This window comes from Hemiscyllium ocellatum, chromosome 33 (genome assembly GCF_020745735.1).
Source record: "Hemiscyllium ocellatum isolate sHemOce1 chromosome 33, sHemOce1.pat.X.cur, whole genome shotgun sequence".
NCBI lineage: Eukaryota > Metazoa > Chordata > Chondrichthyes > Orectolobiformes > Hemiscylliidae > Hemiscyllium > Hemiscyllium ocellatum.
This window is the reverse complement of record NC_083433.1, coordinates 16,634,713-16,656,440: the sequence shown is the minus strand read 5'-3', so window position 1 is coordinate 16,656,440 and position 21,728 is coordinate 16,634,713. Positions and strand designations below refer to the sequence as shown.

Sequence of the window (21,728 nt, the reverse complement as noted above, 5' to 3'; positions counted from 1 at the left end):
AGTTTCAGTTCAACATTAGATTGTAATAAATCAATCCTATGGCTAATACCTGTGACCTTGGATTTGGCCATTATTCATGCATTAGAAGTTTTTTTTAACTTGAATAGACAAATCCTTTTAAGACAGCTCTGGTTATTTTAGATTAGATTACTTACAGTGTGGAAACAGGCCCTTCGACCCAACAAGTCCACACCGACCCGCAACCCATCCATACCCCTAGATTTACCCCTTACCTAACACTACGGGCAAGTTTTAGCATGGCCAATTCACCTGACCCGCACATCTTTGGACTGTGGGAGGAAACCGGAGCACCCGGAGGAAACCCACGCAGACACGGGGAGAATGTGCAAACTCCACACAGTCAGTCGCCTGAGGCGGGAATTGAACCCGGGTCTCAGGCGCTGTGAGGCAGCAGTGCTAACCACTGTGCCACCGTGCCGCCATAAATTGAGCAATGACTGGTCAGGACTACTTAAGAAAACTAATTTTGGATTTAAATTAAGAGACTAAAACTGGGTAATAATAGTGGATTTCATAGTTGGGAACTGTATGCATTTTACATTTTAAATATTAAATAATGAATAAATGAATTTTTAATATATAAATATATATTTACAAGTGAGATTCCAAAATGTATAGTTAAGAACAGGCTTTAAAGTTAGACAAACATAAATTGATAAATTGGTATTTGAAGCTATAGAGAGCAAGAAATATTGCAATATTTCTTTTAAAAAAATCAAGTTCTAAACAAAACATTGGGTGATGAAAAATGGCTGTTAGGTGGCCCTAAAGCTGTTCAATTGGTCAAATTGGCTCAGCAATTGATCTGGCAACGTAAGTTGGGAGTGGGAAGGAAAGAGTTAATTGGACCATGGCGACAGTTTTGTGATGAGAGGGACGAAGAATCAGTTTTGCGCTCATGACAAGATACCACCACCAAATTGGGGATTGAATTAACTGCAAATGGTGCTATGGAATCTGTTGAGGTTTTTAAAAATGAATGTGCTTGAGCAAAACAATTACAGTAACAGAATGAGAAGTCACAAGTGACTGGTAACCAAACAGAACTGCGCAATTACAGTTTCAAAAATGTTTTAGTCACTTGTTGCATTTCCAACCTGAATTACAGATAATGATTATTTGATTTATATAATATATAATTAATAATTAATATTTATAATAAAGCAATTGTATTAGCCTGACTCAACATTAATTGGCAGGATTGCTTCACACTCTCTCAGTTATATTGATTCGTAGCTAATTTAAAACATGACAGCGTTAATTCATTGTCAATTAAAGTTTGGAAAGCTACATTACTGGCCAGAGTTGCAGGCAGTGGCAGTAACAGCCTTATTGGTAGAAGAAAGTTGGGAACTTACTTTTGGGGGAGCCTTAATAGTCAGCACCCCACATCAGGTAAGGACCATATTAAATCAGAAAGCAGGGAGGTGGCTTACAGATTCTAGAATTCTAAAATACGAAGCAATTCTAATAGAGCGGGACGACCTTACATCGGTCACAGACATTTGTCTGAATCCAGCTACCTTTCTCTGGAAAGGGGAGGATGAAGCTCCCTCAGACCCAGAATATGACTGCCTTGACATTATAAAATATCAGACTAAAGTAAGAATGGACCTTAGAGATATCCCTCTACATGCAGGGGCCAGGCTGTTCATTATTGGGTCCTCCAGAGTGATTGAACGTAAAAGACACAATGGATATGTGGTAGTGGATGGAATAGAAGGGAGTGTTACTGAGGCTAGTTGACTACCCAATGATTGGTTGGCATAGACTTGCAAACTTTATGCACTAGGAAGGGCCCTTAAGACCTTGGAAGGCAAAGAAGGAACTGTATACACAGATTCTGAGTATGCCTTTGGGGTGGCACACACATTTGGGAAGATATGGCAGGAGAGGGGACTGATAAACAGTAGGGGTAAAGAGCTAGCTCATGAGGAATTGTTGCCAAAGGAAATAGCAATAGTCCACATAAATGAAAGGTTAGGTATCTCCTGGGAGTTTGACACCCCTTGGCACCCACCTTCATCAGGAAAAGTTGAGAGAATGAACCAGACACTCAAGAAGCAGTTATCTAAATTAATAGTAGAAACCAGACCCCCTTGGACTAACGGTTTACCAAAGCCCTTTTGTGGGTGTGAATGGCCCCTAGGATATGGGGCTGTCCCCTTATGGGATATTGTTTGGCCTGCCCTATCTGGGAACAAAAGGAGAACTACCAACCCTGGAGACTAAAGATCTGTTCTTAAAGTATATACTGGGCTTGTCCTTCTCTTTGTCTTTTCTTAGGAGACAAGGGTTACTGGCACAGACTCCACCCCTTGAATTTGCCGTTCATCCCATCCGGCCAGGAGATTGGGTCCTAATTAAGTCATGGACAGAAACTAAATTGGAACTGGATTGGAAGGGACCGTACCAGGCTCTTTTGCCTACTGAAATGTCTATACGCACGGTGGAGAGAGGCTGGACTCACTACACCAGGATTAAAGGACCGTGGGATCCCTGGTTAAGAAAGAAGTCTGGACAGCCGAACTGACAGAAGAACCACTGAAACTCAGACTCAAAAGACTTTAAGTAACTGATTTTTATGCAGACACAGGATAGTTTCTTTTTGATATCTATATATTGTATTGCATGTTAAATCTCTCGGTCCTTCAATACTATTATAGGATGCTGGGGATGCTTAGGGTTACCATATTAGCTTTCTTAGTATTGGGATCTTGTCAAACAATGCTGTCATCTCCATATTTGTTATTAACGGTCCCTGAGTCTGAATATCCACAAGTAATAGAGGTCGATGTTTGCAGCCTACTAAAATGCGCAAATGTAAAGTATCAGAGGGAGTATATTTCCTCCGAAATCCTTCTTAAGACCCTACTGGACACAAGGTATGGTTCGCAAAAACCCCCACTTGGCATCACTATCCATAGAACCCCCTTTCGCCCAGCCCTAGACTGTCCTGACAAAAAGTGCCACCCGATATATCTCACCATCAAAAATACCTCCTCTGAAGACTTACTTCCCCGTAAAAACGGGTCTCGACTCCTGAGCAACGATTTAAAGATAGTAATGGCTGCCACTGGGACGTGTTTTTCGGGCTGCTGTTTCCAAATAGCCGGAGGAAACGGAAAACGAGCCAAACAACTTGATAGTAAGATACAACATTTTGCCCCTCCCAATGAGCCAAAGGTGGTAAAAATTATCGAGGTGAAGGACTTGAAGCAGACCATTGAAATAGAAACTGGATATGGGGACGCAAATGCTTGGGTTGAATGGGTAAAGTTCACTGTTAAAACTCTGAATAAAAGCAATTGCTATGTGTGTGCCTTCAGTAGGCCAGTTACCTACATAGTCCCCTTTCCACTCGGGTGGAACCAAAACAGGAAGGGCATGGAATGTATGCTAGCCCTGTATCAGGATAAGACTGCATGGAATGATAGGAATTGTATATCCCTATCTCTAATGTTCCCTCCCTTGGAGAAGACAGATTTGAAAGCTCCCCCCCTCCATTTTTGACCACCATCAGGAATCACACATCGTGTATAAGCCGACAGGGTACAAATCGGTCTAGAGACTTGGGGGAGCTGTGGTTATGTATAGAAACTCAGAATGACACCGAAACGGACAAAGGAGGGAACTACTCAGCACTCCGGGTTCCCCGGGCAGATCTCTGGTGGTAGTGTGGAGGCAGAATATTGCTACCTACCCTACCTCCTGACTGGAGAGGGACATGTGCAATTGTGCAATTGGCAATCCCATTCACCTTGGCATTTGAGAAGGAGAAGGTAGTAGTAACAAAGAATGGGAGGAGTAAAAGGTTGTTATTAGATACTTCCTTTGATGATAGGTTTTGTCTCGAGTTCCTAGAGGGGTTCCCGATGAGTTCAAGGCCCACAACCAGATTGCAGCAGGTTTTGAATCGGCCCTATTTCGGTGGGTAACAGTCAACAAGAATGTGGAGTGGATAAACTATATTTTTTTTTACAACCAGCAAAGATTCATCAATTTCATTGAAGATGCAGTCAAGGGTATTTCCGAGTAACTTGATGCAACCAGCAGAATGGCCTGGGAAAACAGACTGGCCTTAGATATGATCCTAGCCAAAAAAGGGGGTGTATGTGTGATGTTAGGAGGTAGCTGTTGTATCTTTATTCCAAATAATACAGCACCTGATGGGTCAATCTCTCATGCCTTGTGAGGATTGACCAACTTGGTGGAAGAATTGGCTGAGAATTCAGGAGTGGACACATCACTCACGGGATGGCTGGAATCATGGTTTGGGAAGAGGAAAGGTGAGGTAGTCTCCATCCTCACCTCCCTGATAGTGGTAGCAGGGGTACTGACAGCAATTGGCTGATGTATCATACCTTGTGTAGGAGGGTTAACCCAGCGGCTAATTGAGACGGCCTTAGCAAAACAAATGCCTCTAAAAGGTAATCAGGCAGAGGAGCTCAACCTCTCGAACAATGAGGGAATGGGTGACCTGAAGGAATCAGCCACTATAAATGAAGTCGCAGGGATGATGCTGGCAAACTGGAAGGCAACGTATGAGACAAATGCAGAAGACAACACTTAGTAGCCAAGAAGAAAAGGGGGGGGGGGGGGGGGTTGTAAGGTATAGGGTTAAAATTGTGCAGAGTAAGGCAACAGATGTTGCTTCTGCAAAAGCTTACCTTTTAAAATTAGGCTGCACATGCCAATACAAAACAGTGAGAAGCGAAAACAGGTAGAATTATCTCTGACTAAAAGGGCAGAGCGACCGTGTAGCAGGATGTACCAGTAACAGGAGAATAGTGTGCCAGTCGCAGGAGGGATGTGGCCAACGGATGGAATTTAGCTTGCCAGGATGATCGCACGAGGACAGCAAACTATGCCAGGATAGTCACATATAAGGAATCAGATAAATAAGAGTAAGGGGCGATAGGCTTAGAGTAGTGGGAGAAGTAAACAGAGGCAGAGAGAAGCTAGACAAAGATGGAGTGAAGCTAGAGCTTGTGATAGGCTACACGCTACAGTAAAAGTAACCAAAGGGGCGAAAGGGGAGGGCTGAGAGACACAGCTGAACAGCATAAATCAGAATGTAACCCTCAGATCGGGGTGCTTACTCGTGAGGCACCCGTTCTTGCAAGTACGCATCAATAAAATTCGCTGCTTCAGAATTTGACCTGGACTGAAATTTATTAATATGTGAGTTTTATTTCTCACAGGCAATTGCACGAGGCAGGAATCGAACGTGGGTCCCTGGCCCTGTGAGGCAAGTGTGCTAACCACTAAGCCACTGCGTCGCCCAAATGGGCTTAAGTTAAGGCATCAAGCTTTAGAGATAGCATGTGAAAGGGAATGGATAAGGCAAAGAGAGAGAAGTTATTTCTGTTGCTTGATGAGTCTTAGAATCATGGAATCCTTACAGTGTGGCCCATTGAGTCTACACCGGCTCACAGTATTCAACCTCAACCCCCACACGCCCCACCCCCCCCACACCCCCGACCCTGTCCCCATAACTCCGCATTTTCCAAGGTTACTCCACATAGCCTGCACACTATTGAGCAATCTTTTCAGTGCAGGGTAGGGAAAGTAACCAATAAATAGCAATAAATGGAAAGGTATTCAGAATTAAGCATTTCAGAAGGTCTTTGTGGGTACTGACAAATACTGTGTAAAAGGTAAAAGTTGATGATGAATGTCTCAGCCTTATTAGAGTATTAATCTATTGTTTGTTTTTCTATGTTCAGTGTATCTAACTTAAATGTATATTTTATGAAATGTGTATTAATATTGTTTTATATCAGCTGCCTTTGTTAACTAGATGAATAGAATCCCTACAGTATGGAAGCAGGCCATTTGGCCCATCAAGTCCACACCAACCCTCTGAAGAGCATCCCACCTCCCGACATTTCCCATGGCTAATCTACCTAATCTGCACATCTTTGGACTGTGGGAGGAAACCGGAGCACCCGGACTAAACCCACATAGATACGGGGAGAATGTGCAAACTCCACACATTCACCCCAGGATGGAATTGAATTCCGGTCACTGGCGCTGTGAGACATCAATGCCAACCACTGTGCCACTGCAGATTCAATTAATCTCAACACCCTTTCTGTATAACTTTTCCATTTTAAGTAGCGATCTTTGGGACAGTACAGTGACTCAGCAGTTAGCACTGTCGCTTCACAGCACAAGGGGCCTGGGTTCAATTCCCACCTTGGGCGACTGTCTGTGTGGAGTTTGCACACTCTCTCTGCGTCTGCGTGGGTTTGGGCGGCACGGTGGTTAGCACTGCTGCCTCACAGCGCCAGAGACCCGGGTTCAATTCCCGCCTCAGGTCACTGACTGTGTGGAGTTTGCACATTCTCCCCATGTCTGTGTGGATTTCCTCCGGGTGCTCCGGTTTCCTCCCACAGTCCAAAGATGTGCAGGTCAGGTGAATTGGCCATTCTAAATTGCCTGTAATGTTAGGTGAAGGGATAAACAATGGGTCTGGGTGGGATGCGCTTCGGCGGGTCAGTGTGGACTTGTTGGGCCGAAGAGTCTGTTTCCACACGGTAAGTAATCTAATCCAATCTAGTCTGCGTGGGTTTCCTCCAGGTGCTCATGCTTCCTCAGGTCAGGTGAATTGGCCATGTTAAATTGCCCATAGTGTTAGGTGCATTAGTCAGGGGTAAATATAGGGTAGGGGGGTGGGTTGCTCTTCAGAGGGTCAGTGTGGACTTGTTAGGCCAATACAAAGGGAAGGCCCTGTTTCCTTACTATAGGGAATCTAATCTAAAGTATTTCTCAAATGCCCTTTCAGAAAATTATTATTGAATTTGCTTCCTTCAGTCATTCAGGGTCCTAATAAAGTCACTAATTGGTCAAAGTTCTGCAGTAAAAGGACTTCGGGGGAAAGGCTGTATAAAGACAACGTTGAGGGAACGTAGCCGTGCTTGTGAGCTACAGTGAGGTTAGAAATGAAAATGTCACTTACTCATCTTCGTCCTCCTCATCATGGTCTGGGTCATCAACCCACAAGGTGCAACGGGCATTTTTGGAAACCTTGGCTGACCAACAGCAAGACATTGTCTTGAGGTAATCAACTGTACACCGCAAATCTTCGTCTCCTGTTCCAAAAGACAGTGGGAAACAAAGAGGGTGGTAAATTTACTTTCAAGGGCTGGAACTCTCACCCGCCAATACAAGGAATTAATCCACATGCAACTGGTGAGCTGTGAGTCACCAGGTCTTGTTCCTCACTGCCACATGACAGGGGGCCCTCCCACACAGAGAAGTGAAGAATCAAGCCGCTGCCATTACAAAGGGAAGTGGCAATCTGGCCTGGCCAGGACAAAACCATGGATCTCGATGGTGAAGAGAGGATGTAATCTCCGCATGGATTGCGATGATTCACCATCACCTTCTCAGGACCAAGTGACTCATAGAATTACCAAGAATTTGCAGGATACGGACTGATCCAGCCGGTCAGTGATGGTATGAGTGCACTAGCTCTCGCCCTTGCTAGTTTATAGAAGCTAATCAGGGTAGGGTCAGAGAGTCACAGAGATGTGCAGCACGGAAACAGAGCCTTCGGTCCAAATCATCCATGCCGACCAGATATCCTAAATTAATCCAGTCCCATTTGCCAGCACTTGGCCTATATCCCTCTAAACCCTTCCTATTCATATACCCATCCAGATACCTTTTAAATGCTGTAATTGTCCCAGCCTCCACCATTTCCTCTGGCAGCTCATTCCACACACGCACCACCCTCTGCGTGAAAAGGTTGCTGCTGAGGTCCCTTTTAAACCTTTCCCCTCTCACCTTAAACATCTGCCTGCTAGTTCTGGACTTGCCTACCTTTGGGAAACCATTTTGACTATTCACCTTATCCATGACCCTCGTTACTTTATATACCTCTATATTTCCGTCGTTCCAGGGAAAATAGCCCTAGCCTATTCAGTTCTCAATTCCTTTTTCCCTCGTATTTGACCAGTTCTCGGTTAAATGCATTGGTGCTCATTTCGATGGAGCACTTGAAATGCAGTGGGCAGTGTCCCTGCCTCTGAACCTGGGTTCAAGACTGACTCCAGGACTTTCAGGTGGTCAAGAAAGGGCTTCCAAAGCACCTACAACAGGCAGTAACAGCAGAAGTGTCAGCCTCACTTGAGTGCTGGCCCTCAGGTGACAGCTGGTCAGTGACGGGTTAATAATCCCTTCCCTGAGGGATTTACCCACAGAAACAGGCCTAAGCAAAAGCACTGTTTGACTTCATATGTCACTTGCTATAAGAGGAATAACCGTAACCACTCCTTATTGTAGTGTGTTCCATATCTAACCATTCTCTCAGTAAAGATGTTTCTCCTGCTCTCATGATCACTTGCCTGTCAGGTGTAAACTGGAGGAACAACATCTCACCTCCAGACCAGGCACTTTATAACCTTCTGGACTTTAATGTTGACTTCAACACCTTCAACCTGTGAACCCACTCCCATTCCTTCCCTTTCTTTTAGCTTTATTTGTTACATTCTCTGTCACCGTGTCCTCTCTTCCCTCCCCCCACCCCAGTGGGATTGTCTGTCCTTTCCAGTCTGGTAGTTAGACGCACCATCGTTCTGCCATTCTCACATTCTGATCGCTTAATCTGAACTATCAACATCCTTTCTCCCCCAGCACTCCAACCATCTCCCCTACTATTGCAAAAATGCTACCCCCTCCACACTTCAGCTCTGACAATGAGCCATCTAGACTCGAACCCTTAGCTTGTTCTCTCTCCATGGATGCTGCCTGACCCGCTGTGATCACCAGCACTTTTTGTATTCAGTTTCTCCTTAACCCTATTGTATTTATCCACAACCACCTGATGAAGGAGCAGCGCTCCGAAAGCTAGTGCTTCCAAATAAACCTACAACCTGGTGTTGTGTGATTTTTAAGTTTGTGCTTATCAATGATACTTCAGTGCCTAGCTCTGATTTCACCCACAAGCTGAAACATATCCTCAGCGGCTATCCTATCAACCCATTTTAATCTTAAATCTCTTGATTATAGATAATAATCATTAAAGAATGCTGTGGCTTTAATAGTTTCACCCACAGCATAACATAAGCAAACATATTCTTGGGCGGTGGCGGGGTGGGAGTTAACTTGCAAAACATAACAGCATTTTCATAAGCAGGTAAGTAGATAAGAAAAACATTTTTCTGACATACCAATGTGGCACCCTAATCCTGACACCCATAACAAGGTGGTGAGCGCGATAAACAGTTGAAGTCCAAATCCTTTCATCCTTTGACGATGCTGTGAAAGCAAAAAGGAAAGTGTTCAGATAAGATTTACAAGGATGTTGCCGGGGTGGGAGGCTTTGAGCTATAGGGAGAGACTGGATAGGGCTGGGGCTATTTTCTCTGGAATGTCGGAGGCTGAGGGGTGACCTTACAGAGGTTTATAAGATCATGAGGGGCATGGATAGGATAAATAGCCAAGGTCTTTTTTCCCAGGGTAGGGGAGCCCAAAACTAGAGGGCATAGGTATTCACTGAGAGGGGAAAGATTTAAAAGGGACCTCAGGAGCAACATTTTCAGGCAGAGGGAGGCGTGTGTACAGAACGAGCTGCCAGAGGAAGTGGTGGAGGTTGGCACAATTACAACATTTAAAAGATGGGGGTAAGGATAGGAAGAGCTTAGAGCATATGAGACATAAGCTGGCAAATGGGATGAAATTTATTTAGGATATCTGGTCAGCATGGATGAGTTGGATCAAAACTTTTGTTTCCGTGCTGTACATCACTATGACAAAACCAATTATCCTTCCTTATCACATATTTGTTCACTCTAAGAAATACAGGAATCAAGCTCACATTTCCTCTCTGGTTATCACATACACAGACCTAAACCAACATAGCCCTACTCAGACTAAGGGGGATTGACTGCTTGATTTACTGTCACGTGTACTGAAGTACAGTGAAAAACTTTGTTTGTGAGCAGTACACCCAGATCAAGGAAGCACAGATCTGAAAGACTTAGACAGAGGCATATGGGTTACACTGCACAGGGTGTGCACCAGACAAGATCAACTTGAGCAAGATCATGTTATTTGAGGTTGGAGAGCCCCTTCATCAGTCTAATACCGGCCAGGAAGAAGCTGCTCCTGAACCTGTTGGTGTGTGTGTGTTCAGGCTTCTGTATTTCCTGCCTGATGTTAGAGGTTGTAGGAGATCTATTACTGGGAGGCGATGGGTGTTCAATGATGTTGGCAGCCTTTCTGCTGCAGTGAGCCATGTAAATGGAGTCCATGGATGGTCTGGGCTGTGCACACCATACAACTTATCACTGTCTCATAATCCAGAGTGCCAGATTAATGTTCTGGTATCCCATCCTGGCAGCCAATACGATATGAATTCAACAAATTAATCTCTTGTATGAAGTTAGACTCATCATTGGTGACAGTGACGATTAGATCAGATTCCCTACAGTGTGGAAACAGGCCCTTCGGCCCAACAAGTCCACACCGACCCTCCGAAGAGTAACCCATCCAGACCCATTTCCCCCTCCATTTTACCCCTGACAAATGTACCTAACACTACAGGCAATTTAGCAATTCACCTCAGCTGGACATCTTTGGACTGTGGGAGGAAACCCACACAGACACGGGGAGAATATGCAAACTCCACACAGACAGTTTTGTCTGTTGGCACTGAGCATCGATGGTGGAGGAAGTGAATGCTTCCTCCAGGAATCCAGGAGAGCAGGAATCGAACCCGGATCCCTGGCGCTGTGAGGCAACAGTGCTAACCGCTGAGCCACTGTGCTGCCCTTATCATTGGTTGTTGCAAAAACAACATGAAATAATAAAAAGGCAGTAGAACGGGTAGGAGATTTGTGTTTACTGATGTCATGCTTCGTTTTTAAAGATTCTTTTGAGGGATGTGGATGTCACTGCTTAGGCAAGTATTGGTCTCTCATCCCTAGTTACAGATGGTTGCTCAACAGGAAGTGGTCATCAAATGGACATTTCAGAGATTGATGCAGGACAACAAATGAACGTGAGGAGAACAGATGGGTAACCTGCTCTGTTGGCGTGGGACAGACACCAGGTTCGTAACTGCATGAGTCCAAACAACAAAAAGTCCTCTGTATGGAGTAGACCAACAAGTATGGAGCCACTGGTCAGAGATACTTAGCTGCACAAATAGTTGAAAAATTGAACTGGGATAAACCTGGTCATTTGTGGGATGGGAGCAGGAGAAGGAACACCAGATTGACCATACAATCCCTGCAGTGTGGAAGCAGGCCAATCAGCCCATACTGACCCTCCTAACAGCATCGCACCCAGACCCACCCTATCTCTGCATTTTCTATAGCCTGCACATCCCTGGACACTATGGGCAATGTAGCATGGCCAGTCCACCTAACCTGCACACTATGGGCAATTTAGCATTGCCAATCTACCCTAATCTGCACATCTTTGGAGTGTTGGAGGAAACTGGAGCACCCGGAGGAAACCCACATAGAGAATGTGCAAACTTCACACAGATAGTCGCCCAAGGCTGGACTTGGCACTATAGTTGCACCAAACCATAAGGCTACTCTCTCATTAGAATCTGCTGGTGGTTTAACCTGAGGGTCTGAAGTGAGGGAAGAGATTGAGAAAGACAGTCCTTCATGGTAGCCTTAACCTGTGCAGGAATTGAAGCCATGCTGTTAGCGTTAATTTGCACTGCAATCCAACCAACTGACCTAATTGATCCCACCTAATGCTTAATCAACTGAGTACAGAGAACGATGATCAGTCAGCAGACTAACACAATCAACCACAGATCCATTAAGCTGTTGAGTAGGATAGTCAATACTAACATTTTTCCCTTCGCTCCGCAGCATGGGAGACTGAGGGGATGATCTTATAGAGTTTTATAAAATCACGAGGGGTATAGATAAGGTAAGATAGCCGACAGCTTTTGCCCATGGTTGGGTGGAAACAAGAGGGCATAGGATTATGGTGAGTGGGGGGAGATACAAAAGGGTCAGGGGAATAATATTTTCTCAGACAGAGAGTGGGGAGTGTCTGGAATGGGCTTCCAGATTGTCATTAAAGAAACATTGAGAAAGGGACATGGATGGGATGGTAATGGAGAGATATGGACCAACGCAGGCAAATGGGACTAGATTAAACTGGGTGGCATGGGCATGTTGGGCCGAAGGGCCTGCTTTGATACTGTAGACCTCCATGACTCGAAAACTCATTGGTATGATTTGAAGATGTAAATGTTTGCCATAAATGAAAAGCTATCTTCACTCACGTACTCAAATATTAATCCAGACTTTATTTCGCACCTTACTTACTAGCACCGCAGAAGCTGATGAAGCATGGCAAACAGGAACCGTTTGCGAAAATAGACTGGTCATTTGACTGTTATCAAAGTATCTAACATTTAGCACAGGAAACCGAACCTTGACTTTGGTGTAGTGAACAAACACGGCACAGGATACTGCTGCAGTTGGACTTGTACCTCATCAGCTTTACCCTGTTCTTAATTCGGGATGGTTAGCTCTGTGTTTGAACTTATAAAAGCCAATGCAAGCCAAAGATACTCCTGTAAGATTGTCCGCTGCACCCACCATTTCATCCATAGTCTCACTCCTGTCTATCTCTGTAATTTCCTCCAGCCCTATAACTCTGTGATTTCTATGTTCCTTCAATTCTTGCCTCTTGTGCCTTCCTGATACCCCCACATCATTGACCAGGCCTTCAGCTGTCTTGATCTTAAGTTCTGGAATCCCAACACCTCTCTTTTCCCACTCCTCAATAAAGAAACTTCTTAAAAGATCTCAGAGCAAGGCTTTGGTCACCTGTCTGCTATTCCTTCATGTGGTTTGGTATCTAATGCTGTCTGATGACTCTACTGTGAAATGCTTCTGGGCATGTTTTTTGACGTTAAAGGCTCTGTAGGTGGATCAGGCTACACAAGTAAAGCCAATTATGTTAAAATGCCAGAATGCTCACAGATTTGTCATGGTGCTCCATTGCTCAATGGCAGGGTTAGACTTTTTAATTAATTGAAGGAATGTTTGGTTTTCCCAAGGCTTCTTTCCCTTCTCTATTCTTCCATGCAGGAATAAATACAAGCTTCAGTCTACCAGCCATACAATGGCAACTGCTGAACAGAGGCAAAGAGGAAGATGTGAAGATATTGCTGGAACCATGGTGAGGCAGCCCATGTTCAAAGGCAGCAAGACGTGGCTTGGGCTGAAAAGTAACATTCACACAATGACCATCTCCATTAGAGAAAATCTATAACCATCATCCCATGACATTTAGTGGTGTTACCATCAATGAATACTCTACCACAAGCTTCCTGGGGGTTACCATTGATTAGAAAATGAACCAAGCTAGCCATATAAATACTGTGGGTACATAGAGTGGGTCAGATACTAGGAATACTGCAGCAAGTAAATCGCCCCCGACTCCTAAAAGCCTGCCCACCATCTATAAGGCACAAGTCAGGAGTGTGGTGGAATGCTCCCCACTTGTCTGGTACATGCAACTCCAACAACACTCAAGAACCTTGACATATCCAGGAGAAAACTGTCCACTTGACCGGCACTGCATTCACTTCCTCCACCATCGATGCTCAGTGCCAACAGTGTGCACCATCCACAAGATGCCCTGCAGAGATTCACCAAGGCTCCTTAGACAGCACCTTCCAAACCCATGACCATTTACATCCAGAAAGACAACTGAAGCAGATACATGGAACTATACAACTGTACAAGTTGCTCTCTAAGGAGAAAGTGAGGACTGCAGATGCTGGAGAGTCAGAGTCAAAAGGTGTGGTGCTGGAGAAGCGCAGCAGGTCAGGCATTCCTGATGAATGGCTTATGCCTGAAACGTCGACTCTCCTGCTCCTCGGATGCTGCCTGACCTGCTGTGCGTCTCCAGCATCACAGTTTTCGCCTCAGTTTCTCTCTAAGCCCCTCACCATCCTGGCTTGGAAATATATGGTTGTCCCTTCAGTGTCACAGGCTCAAAATCCTGGAATTCCCTCCCTAAGGGCATTGTGGGTAAACTTACGGCACATGAACTGTTGCGATTCAAGAAGGCAGCTCACCCTCACCTTCTCAAGGGGAAGGAAGGACAGGCAAGACATGCTGGCCCAGCCAATTATACCCATGAATGAATAAAAAAAGATGGCATGGTGGCACAGTGGTTAGCACTGCTTGCCTCACAGCGCCAGGGACCCGGGTTCAATTCCCACCTCTGGCAACTGTCTGTGTGTAGTTTGCACGTTCTCCCCGTGTCTGTGTGGGTTTCCTCCGGGTGCTCCGGTTTCCTCCCAAAATCCAAAGATGTGCAGATCAGGTGAATTAGCCATTCTAAATTGCCCCATAGTGTTAGGTGTCTTATTCAGGGGTAAATGTAAGGGTATGGGTGTGTGGACTTGTTGGCCTGATGGGCCTGTTTCCACACTGTAGGGAATCTTATCAAAAAAAAGCAGATGGCGCTGTTCTGAGATCTGACTGTGTTGCTATGGCAGGTTAGGAGTTTTGATTCTAGATTTAACTTTTGCACTTGAGCTTCGTGTGCATGCTGAGGAGTGAAAAATTGAAAATGTGCTGTGTGCTAACAATCCAAGCCTAACATTCACATGTTGTACCTACACATAAACTCTAGGCCCACTTCACTATCGACATCGCCCAGGATAGTGATTGGAACAGGCCAGGTGGATCTTGTTGAGTATGAGATCCCAGACTGGGGCTGTTAACCTGGTCCAATCAGGGAGCTCTGGCTGACTGATATAAGCAGGGGATTCAGAGAGTCTCCTCATTTCTAGGGACTGGCTCTGAGCTGACTGGTCAGTACAAGCCATGTACTGTGCACACAAAGGGTGACTGGGTGATAGGATACCAGTCTCTGTGCAGAATGTTACTAAGCGTTCAATAGCAGAGCAAAGCTCCCACCAGATTCTTGCTCTCATCCCTCTGCAAAATGATCCCAATGCAATCCATTCCCACACAATAGCCACGATGTGGATTTGGTATTCCATTGAAGCACCCAAACCTAAATATGCCCATTTAAAGTTAGATTGGCTCCCATCGCTAATGATCACAAAGCAAGATGTCAAATTCTCTCCTGCTGTTTGTTTACAAAATAAAGAAAGTGAAAGGCAGCACGTGACCTCTTTATCTATGTATCAATTCTCTCCACCTACAATGCTGCACGCCTTTTGCAAAGACTCAGCTTTACAAAACTTGATAACCTGATAATGTCTTGTGGGCTCCACGCCCACAACACAAAGCTGAAAATTAGCACCAAGATGGAGGTTTCAGTTTAGCAGCCAGCTTACTGCAGTGGTGTGGGACAGCAAGATGAAAACTTCACTTTGAGGTTGGACTCTATTGGCATTGCAGCAGAGAGACAATTTGAGTTTGTACCGGACCACACAATATCTGACCGATGCAAGTTGAGAAAGGGCTCAGACTCGTTAAATAAATTTGAATTAGAAAGTGCACAGAAGTTTAAATATAGATATCCTATACGTTTTTCCTTTTTTTTTGCTTCATAATAAGCATAAATTTAATGAGTGGACCTAAGTAATGAAGGAAACAAAAACAGAAGTTGCTGGAAAAGCTCAGCAGGTCTGGCAGCATCTGTGGAGAGAAATTGCTGTTAACGTTTCGGGTCCAGTGACCCTTCCTCAGAACTGATGGTAGTAATGAAGGAAAGTTTGAATGAAAGAAAAATTAAGAAATAACTGTTTTACATAAATGGGTAATTTAATCCCAAAGGGTAACCGTATTTATGGAGGCAGATGAAGGAGCGGCGCTCCGAAAGCTAGAACTTCCAATTAAACTTGTTGGACTATAACCTGGTGTTGTGTGATTTTTAACTTTGTATTTATGGAGAGTATGAGCTATTGTGCCTAGATTAATATCAGTCCAGTTCCTGATTTCCCACACCCTGCAGTAAATCATATTACTAACACTAATATGGAAGAGCCATGTTTAGGCATTATGTTTTGAGGAAGCATCACATGAATTGAAAGGTTAACCCTGATTTCTCTCCACTGATGCTGCCAAACCTGCTGAGCTTTTGCAGCAATTTCTGTTTTGGTTCTGATTTACAACATCCGCACTTCTTTCGGTTTTTATCCATTACGTTTAGGAATTAGTTCTTGCTCCAAGGGCTCAACGATGAGGACAGGTTGGGTAGGTTCAGTTTGCGTTCCCTCGAGGATAACCAATGAAAGAATCTGTTTGAGTTGTGTAAGCATGAAAGGTCTAAGTTGAGGGGAAGTTATTCCTGTGAAGGCAGGGAGACGCCTCCAGAACAAAGGGGCTTGGCATCAAAATTTAGTGAAGATGAGTAATGTCAGGAAGCAATTCTTCATGTTAAGGATGGCAGAGATTTAGAAACCTCTCACATCAATACTATATATCATAGAGTCCCTACAGTGTGGAAACAGGCCTTTCAGCCCAACAGATCCACACCAACCCTCTGAAGAGCAAACCATCCCTCCAACCTATATTTATCCCTGACTAATGCACCTAACCTACATATTCCTGAACACTACGGGCAATTTAGCATGACTAACCCGCACCGCTTTAGGAGGAAACTGGAGCACTCAGAGGAAAGCCACACGGGGAGAACATGCAGACTCCACACAGACAGTCACTCGAGGCTGGGATCAAACCCAGGTTCCTGGCGCTGTGAGGCAGCACTGCTGACCACTGAGCCACCGTGCCGCCAAGGCTGACGGAGGCTGATCAGTCGGTGAATCAAGGGTTACAAGGAAAGAGCAGGAAAGTGGATAAGGGGAGGGTCAGGTCAACCATGATCCCATTGAATGGTGCAGCAGGTTCAAGGGGCTGAATGGCCCACTCCTGCTCCTATCTCTTGACAGTCTGATGGAGTCAAAGCGCTGTCGAGGCTAAGGATTAATTGACCATTTTAAAACTGAGATTTGGAGGCTTTTGTTAGGTAAGGAAATTCTGGTTTGAAGGTATAATCCAACTGAAGAGAGGGGCTGAATGGTCTCTGTCTAGTCCACACCAGGAGTGGAAGTAGCAGATAAATTCCCTCAACTGTTACTAGCTGCGCAGTCAATGTGGATTCAATTACAGGACAGGACAGATTCCCGATTGGAACGGAAATATGGGGGCTTGTTGCTGGAGGCAGAGTGCAGGTGAATGATCCTTCTAATGGGTCAGGTACATGAACCAAAATTAGAGGTTTAGCTTATTTGATTTTTAAAAAAAATAATAAATTACACAGTTGCAAGCCCTAAATAAAACTCTATTTGTTTTTACATATAGAGCAAAAAGGCAATATTGGAGAAACCACAAACAGAACATTATGTACCCGGAATCTGCTTCTGCCTGGTAGATGTTCCTTCTGGTGAAATCCTATCTTTCATGGTTGGTAATGAAATGGCACAGGCTATAATCCAAACCAGGGCAAAAGTGGGTACTACAGATGCTGGAGATTAGAGTCAAGATCAGAGCGGTGCTGGAAAAGCACAGCAGGTCAGGCAGCATCCGAGGAGCAGGACAATCAATGTTTCGGGTAAAAGCATTTCCATGATGAAGGGCTTTTGTCCAAAACGTTGATTTTCCTGCTCCTCGGATGCTGCCTGACCTGCTGTGCTTTTCCAGCACCACTCTGACCTTGATTATAATACAAAGCAACAAAGGTATTCCCTATCTGGTATTATTATGGGAGATACAGGCAGTGCTGGTACTGAGGAAGGGATTCATTGCCTGAGGCGGAGAGAGTGAGGTGATGTCTTGTCAATGAGATGTTATTCTGAGGTCCCTGTCAGTCATCTCAAATGGGGCCAAAGTGATCCCAAAGGCATCAGGAAAAGCAAGGGAGCTCTCCTGGATTCTTCAATCAGCGTCACTAAAAGTTAGTGCACAGATTGGCTGCCACATTTTCTACATTCCAGCAGTGATGACACTCTGAAGAAACTTCATCAAACTGTAACACGCTTTGGGATTGCCCTAGGCTGTGAGAGGTGCTACATAAATGCAAGTTGTCCTTTGTCTGTAGCAGGTTACAGAATCTTCCAGAAGACTGGGACTGCCCAAACATTCAATCTAATGATGTGATGAAGAGAAATGAGAAGTCTAGCAGCCAACCCTAAGTGATTTCAGTAAAGAGTTAAAGGCTGGGGTTTTATGGAGGCACTTGGATAAATGTTATTCTGTTTCGGAATGTTTTCTGTTTCAATGGTTTCCCCTTCAACCGTCTCTCACTGGGAAGACTGGATGTGTGTTTACACCGTCAGTGCCACCAAGCCTACTCAGCATTTAACAGGTTAACTCTGTTACTTCCTGTTATGTAACCAGACTGAAAGACATCTATGGTGATTGACAGGTCAATTATATCGGAGCCTCTCATCATGAGGGACTCTCAGCTACTGCTTTTGTTGACATTTGTCAGCTCTCAAAGCCATTTGATACACACGCGTTGTACCCACAAGTGCTTCACTGTTGTGCGCTGTAGGGTGAAAAATTAGCAATGCTTTCATAGAATCAGAGAATCCTAGGATGGTTACAGCACAGAATGAGGCTATTTGGCTAATCATGTTGCCACTGGCCCTCTTCAAGAGCAACTTACCTAGTCCCACTGACTTACAGTTTTCAGGTGTTTATTTGAAAGGCTGGGTTGAATCTACTCTCTCACACTCTCAGGCAGTGGACCCTAGATCCTAATCTCTTAAATCTGCCTCTCCTACACTCTCAGGCAGTGGACCCTAGATCCTAATCTCTTAAATCTACTCTCCCACACTCTCAGACAATGGACCCTAGATCCTAATCTCTTAAATCTACTCTCCCACACTCTCAGACAGTGGACCCTAGATCCTAATCTCTTAAATCTACTCTCCCACACTCTCAGACACTGGACCCTAGATCCTAATCTCTTAAATCTACTCTCCCACACGCTCAGACAGTGGACCCTAGATCCTAATCTCTTAAATCTACTCTCCCACACTCTCAGACACTGGACCCTAGATCCTAATCTCTTAAATCTACTCTCCCACACGCTCAGACAGTGGACCCTAGATCCTAATCTCTTAAATCTACTCTCCTACACTCTCAGGCAATGGACTGTAGATCCTAATCTTGTAAATCTACCTCTCCTGCACTCTCAGGCAGTGGACCTAGATTCTAATATCTTAAATCTACATCTCCTACACTCTCAGGCTATGTGTGTAGATCTTAACCTCTCATTGTGCAAAATAACTTTTCCACTGTTTCCTTTAAATCTTCAACCAATCATTTAAATGGACGAATCCTTGGATTCTTGACCCATTTGCAAACTGGAATAGTTTAATCTCCCTACTTACTCTGCCCGGAACTCCTGTCATGATTTAAAAAGCCTTGATCTCTTCTTCTCAAAGTGGAAAAATGCCTGTCTGTCTGGAGTGGCGACATCAGTAAAATCCCTGGAATGTTTTCTGGATGCTACATAATTCCTTCAGATTCTTCTTCAACTGTGGCGCTCAGAATTGGACACAATGGTTGAGGATGAGGCTGAACCAATGTTTTATAAAGATTTATCCTCACGTTATGAACAGACAAGATAGAAGCAGGGAGGTTGTTTCCACTGGTGGGTGAAACTGGAACTAGGCCACACAGCCTCCAAATAAGGGGGGAGGGGGGGTGAACAGATATGGACTGAGTTCAGGAGGAACTTCCTCACCCAAAGGATTGAGAATCGATGAAATTCTCTGCTCAGTGAAGCAGTTGAGGTGACTTTGTTGAATGTTTTTAAGGCAAACAAAGACAGATGTTTGAACAGTTAAGGAGTTAAGGGTTAGGGCGAGTGGGCGGGTAAGCGGAGCTGAGTCCACAATAAAGATCAGCCATGATCTTATTGAATGTGGAGCAGGCTCGAGGGACCAAATGGCCTATTCCTGCTCCTAGTTCTAATGTTCTAAAGAGTCCCATTTCCCAATTTTATTTACCTAATTCCATCTCTTACAGCACTGCCACTATTTTTGAGCTGAACACAGCTATGACTCAGTAATCATTGTCATAGAGTCATCCAGCACAGAAATAAACCCTTCGATCCAACCATCCATGCTGATCAGAACCCTCCAAATATTTTATCCATGTGCTTATCCAAGTGTCTTTCAGTTGTTGTTAGTAGACCTGCATCCATCACTTCCTCTGGAAGTTCATTTCACACACGAACCACGATCTCTATAAAAAAATTGTCCCTCCTATCATTTTCAAATTTTTCTCCTCTCACCTTAAAAATATGCCCTTTAGTCTTAAAACCACCCACAGTAGGGAAAAAGACATCTGCCATTCACCTTATCTATACTTCTTTTGATTTTATAAATCTCTACAAGATCACCTCTCAACCTCTCACACTCCATTGAAGTCCCAGGGCGAAAGTGAATACTGCAGATCCTGGAGATCAGGGTCAAGATCAGAGTGGTGCTGGAAAAGCACAGCAGGTCAGGCAGCATCCGAGGAGCCGGAAAAGCGATGTTTCAGGCAAAAACCCTTAATCAGGAATGATGATGAAGGGCTTTTGCCCGAAACATTGATTTTCCTGCTCCTTGGATGCTGGCTGATCTGCTGTGCTTTTCCAGCGCCACTCTAATCTTGACTGAAAAAGGTCCCAGCCTCTCCTTATAGCATACACTGTCCATTCCTGGCAACATCCTGGTAAATCTCTTCTGAAGCCTCTCCAGCTTAATAATATCCTTAACAGGGTGATCAGAACTGCATACAGTATTTCACAAGAGGCCTCACCATTGTCCTGTACCTCAACATGATGTCCCAATTCCTGTACTCAAAGGTCTGAGCAATGAAGGCAAGCGTGCTAAATACCTTCTTAACCACCTGTTCGATGTGTGATACAAACTCCAAAGAATTATGTACCTGAACCCCTCGGTCTCTCTGTTCTACAACAATACCCAAAACTTGAAAACTTTGATTAGGATTTAAAATCAAATCTGCATGTGCAATTACCTATATACTTGAACAGTGCTTTAACAACAAGAATTTACATTTATGGATTAGGATTTAAAATCAAATCAAATTGTGTGATTACCCACATACATGTACAGTGCTTCAGCAACAAGAACTCACATTTATGTAGCCTCCTTTAATATAATTAGCGCTGCTTTGGTGTGGCATTCCTTTGCTGTGTTGAATTGAGTGATCTCATGTACAATTCAGCAACACTTATATCATGTTACTGTTGTAAGATTATCACAAGTGATTAAAGGTTTATCAAACAAGGTTTGACACAAAACCATGCAAAAAGAAAATAATTAAGAGCTTGGCATTGAGTACTGCTGAAAATAGACATTCTATTGAAGCATTTTATCTTGCACTCAGCGGGACACTTTGCAAAAATACCAAGTAAGAAGAAAGCCAACGTTATTTCAACAGTACTCAAAACTATAACAGCAGAAAATGTGTTGCTGGCAAAGCGCAGCAGGTCAGGCAGCATCCAAGGAGCAGGAGAGACGACGTTTCGGGCATGAGCCCTTTTCAGGAAGAAGGGCTCATCACCGAAACGTCGATTCTCCTGCTCCTTGGATGCTGCCTGACCTGCTGCGCTTTGCCAGCAACACATTTTCGGCTCTGATCTCCAGCATCTGCAGTCCTCACTTTCTCCTCAAAACTATAATAGGATGGGTTTTTGCATAGTGAGAGGTTCTGAGGGATGGTTTGCTGGAGAAAAGAGAGGAGATGAGATGGAGAGGTTTCAGAACA

General features: G+C 44.4%; 1 protein-coding gene across 4 annotated transcripts in view; it reads right to left on the bottom strand.

Annotated features, from left to right (window-relative positions):
- Positions 1-21,728, bottom strand: part of LOC132831317 (interleukin-2 receptor subunit beta-like) — a 117,131-nt gene that overhangs the window by 33,231 nt on the left and 62,172 nt on the right. For all 4 annotated transcript variants that reach the window (XM_060849386.1, XM_060849390.1, XM_060849388.1 and 1 more), the window contains 2 exons: positions 9,201-9,288; positions 6,986-7,118 (listed from right to left, as the gene is read on the bottom strand). In XM_060849386.1, coding sequence (XP_060705369.1) covers positions 6,986-7,118; positions 9,201-9,276 — 209 coding nt within the window. In that variant the 5' untranslated portion in view covers positions 9,277-9,288. The remainder of the gene's footprint in view (positions 1-6,985; positions 7,119-9,200; positions 9,289-21,728) is intronic.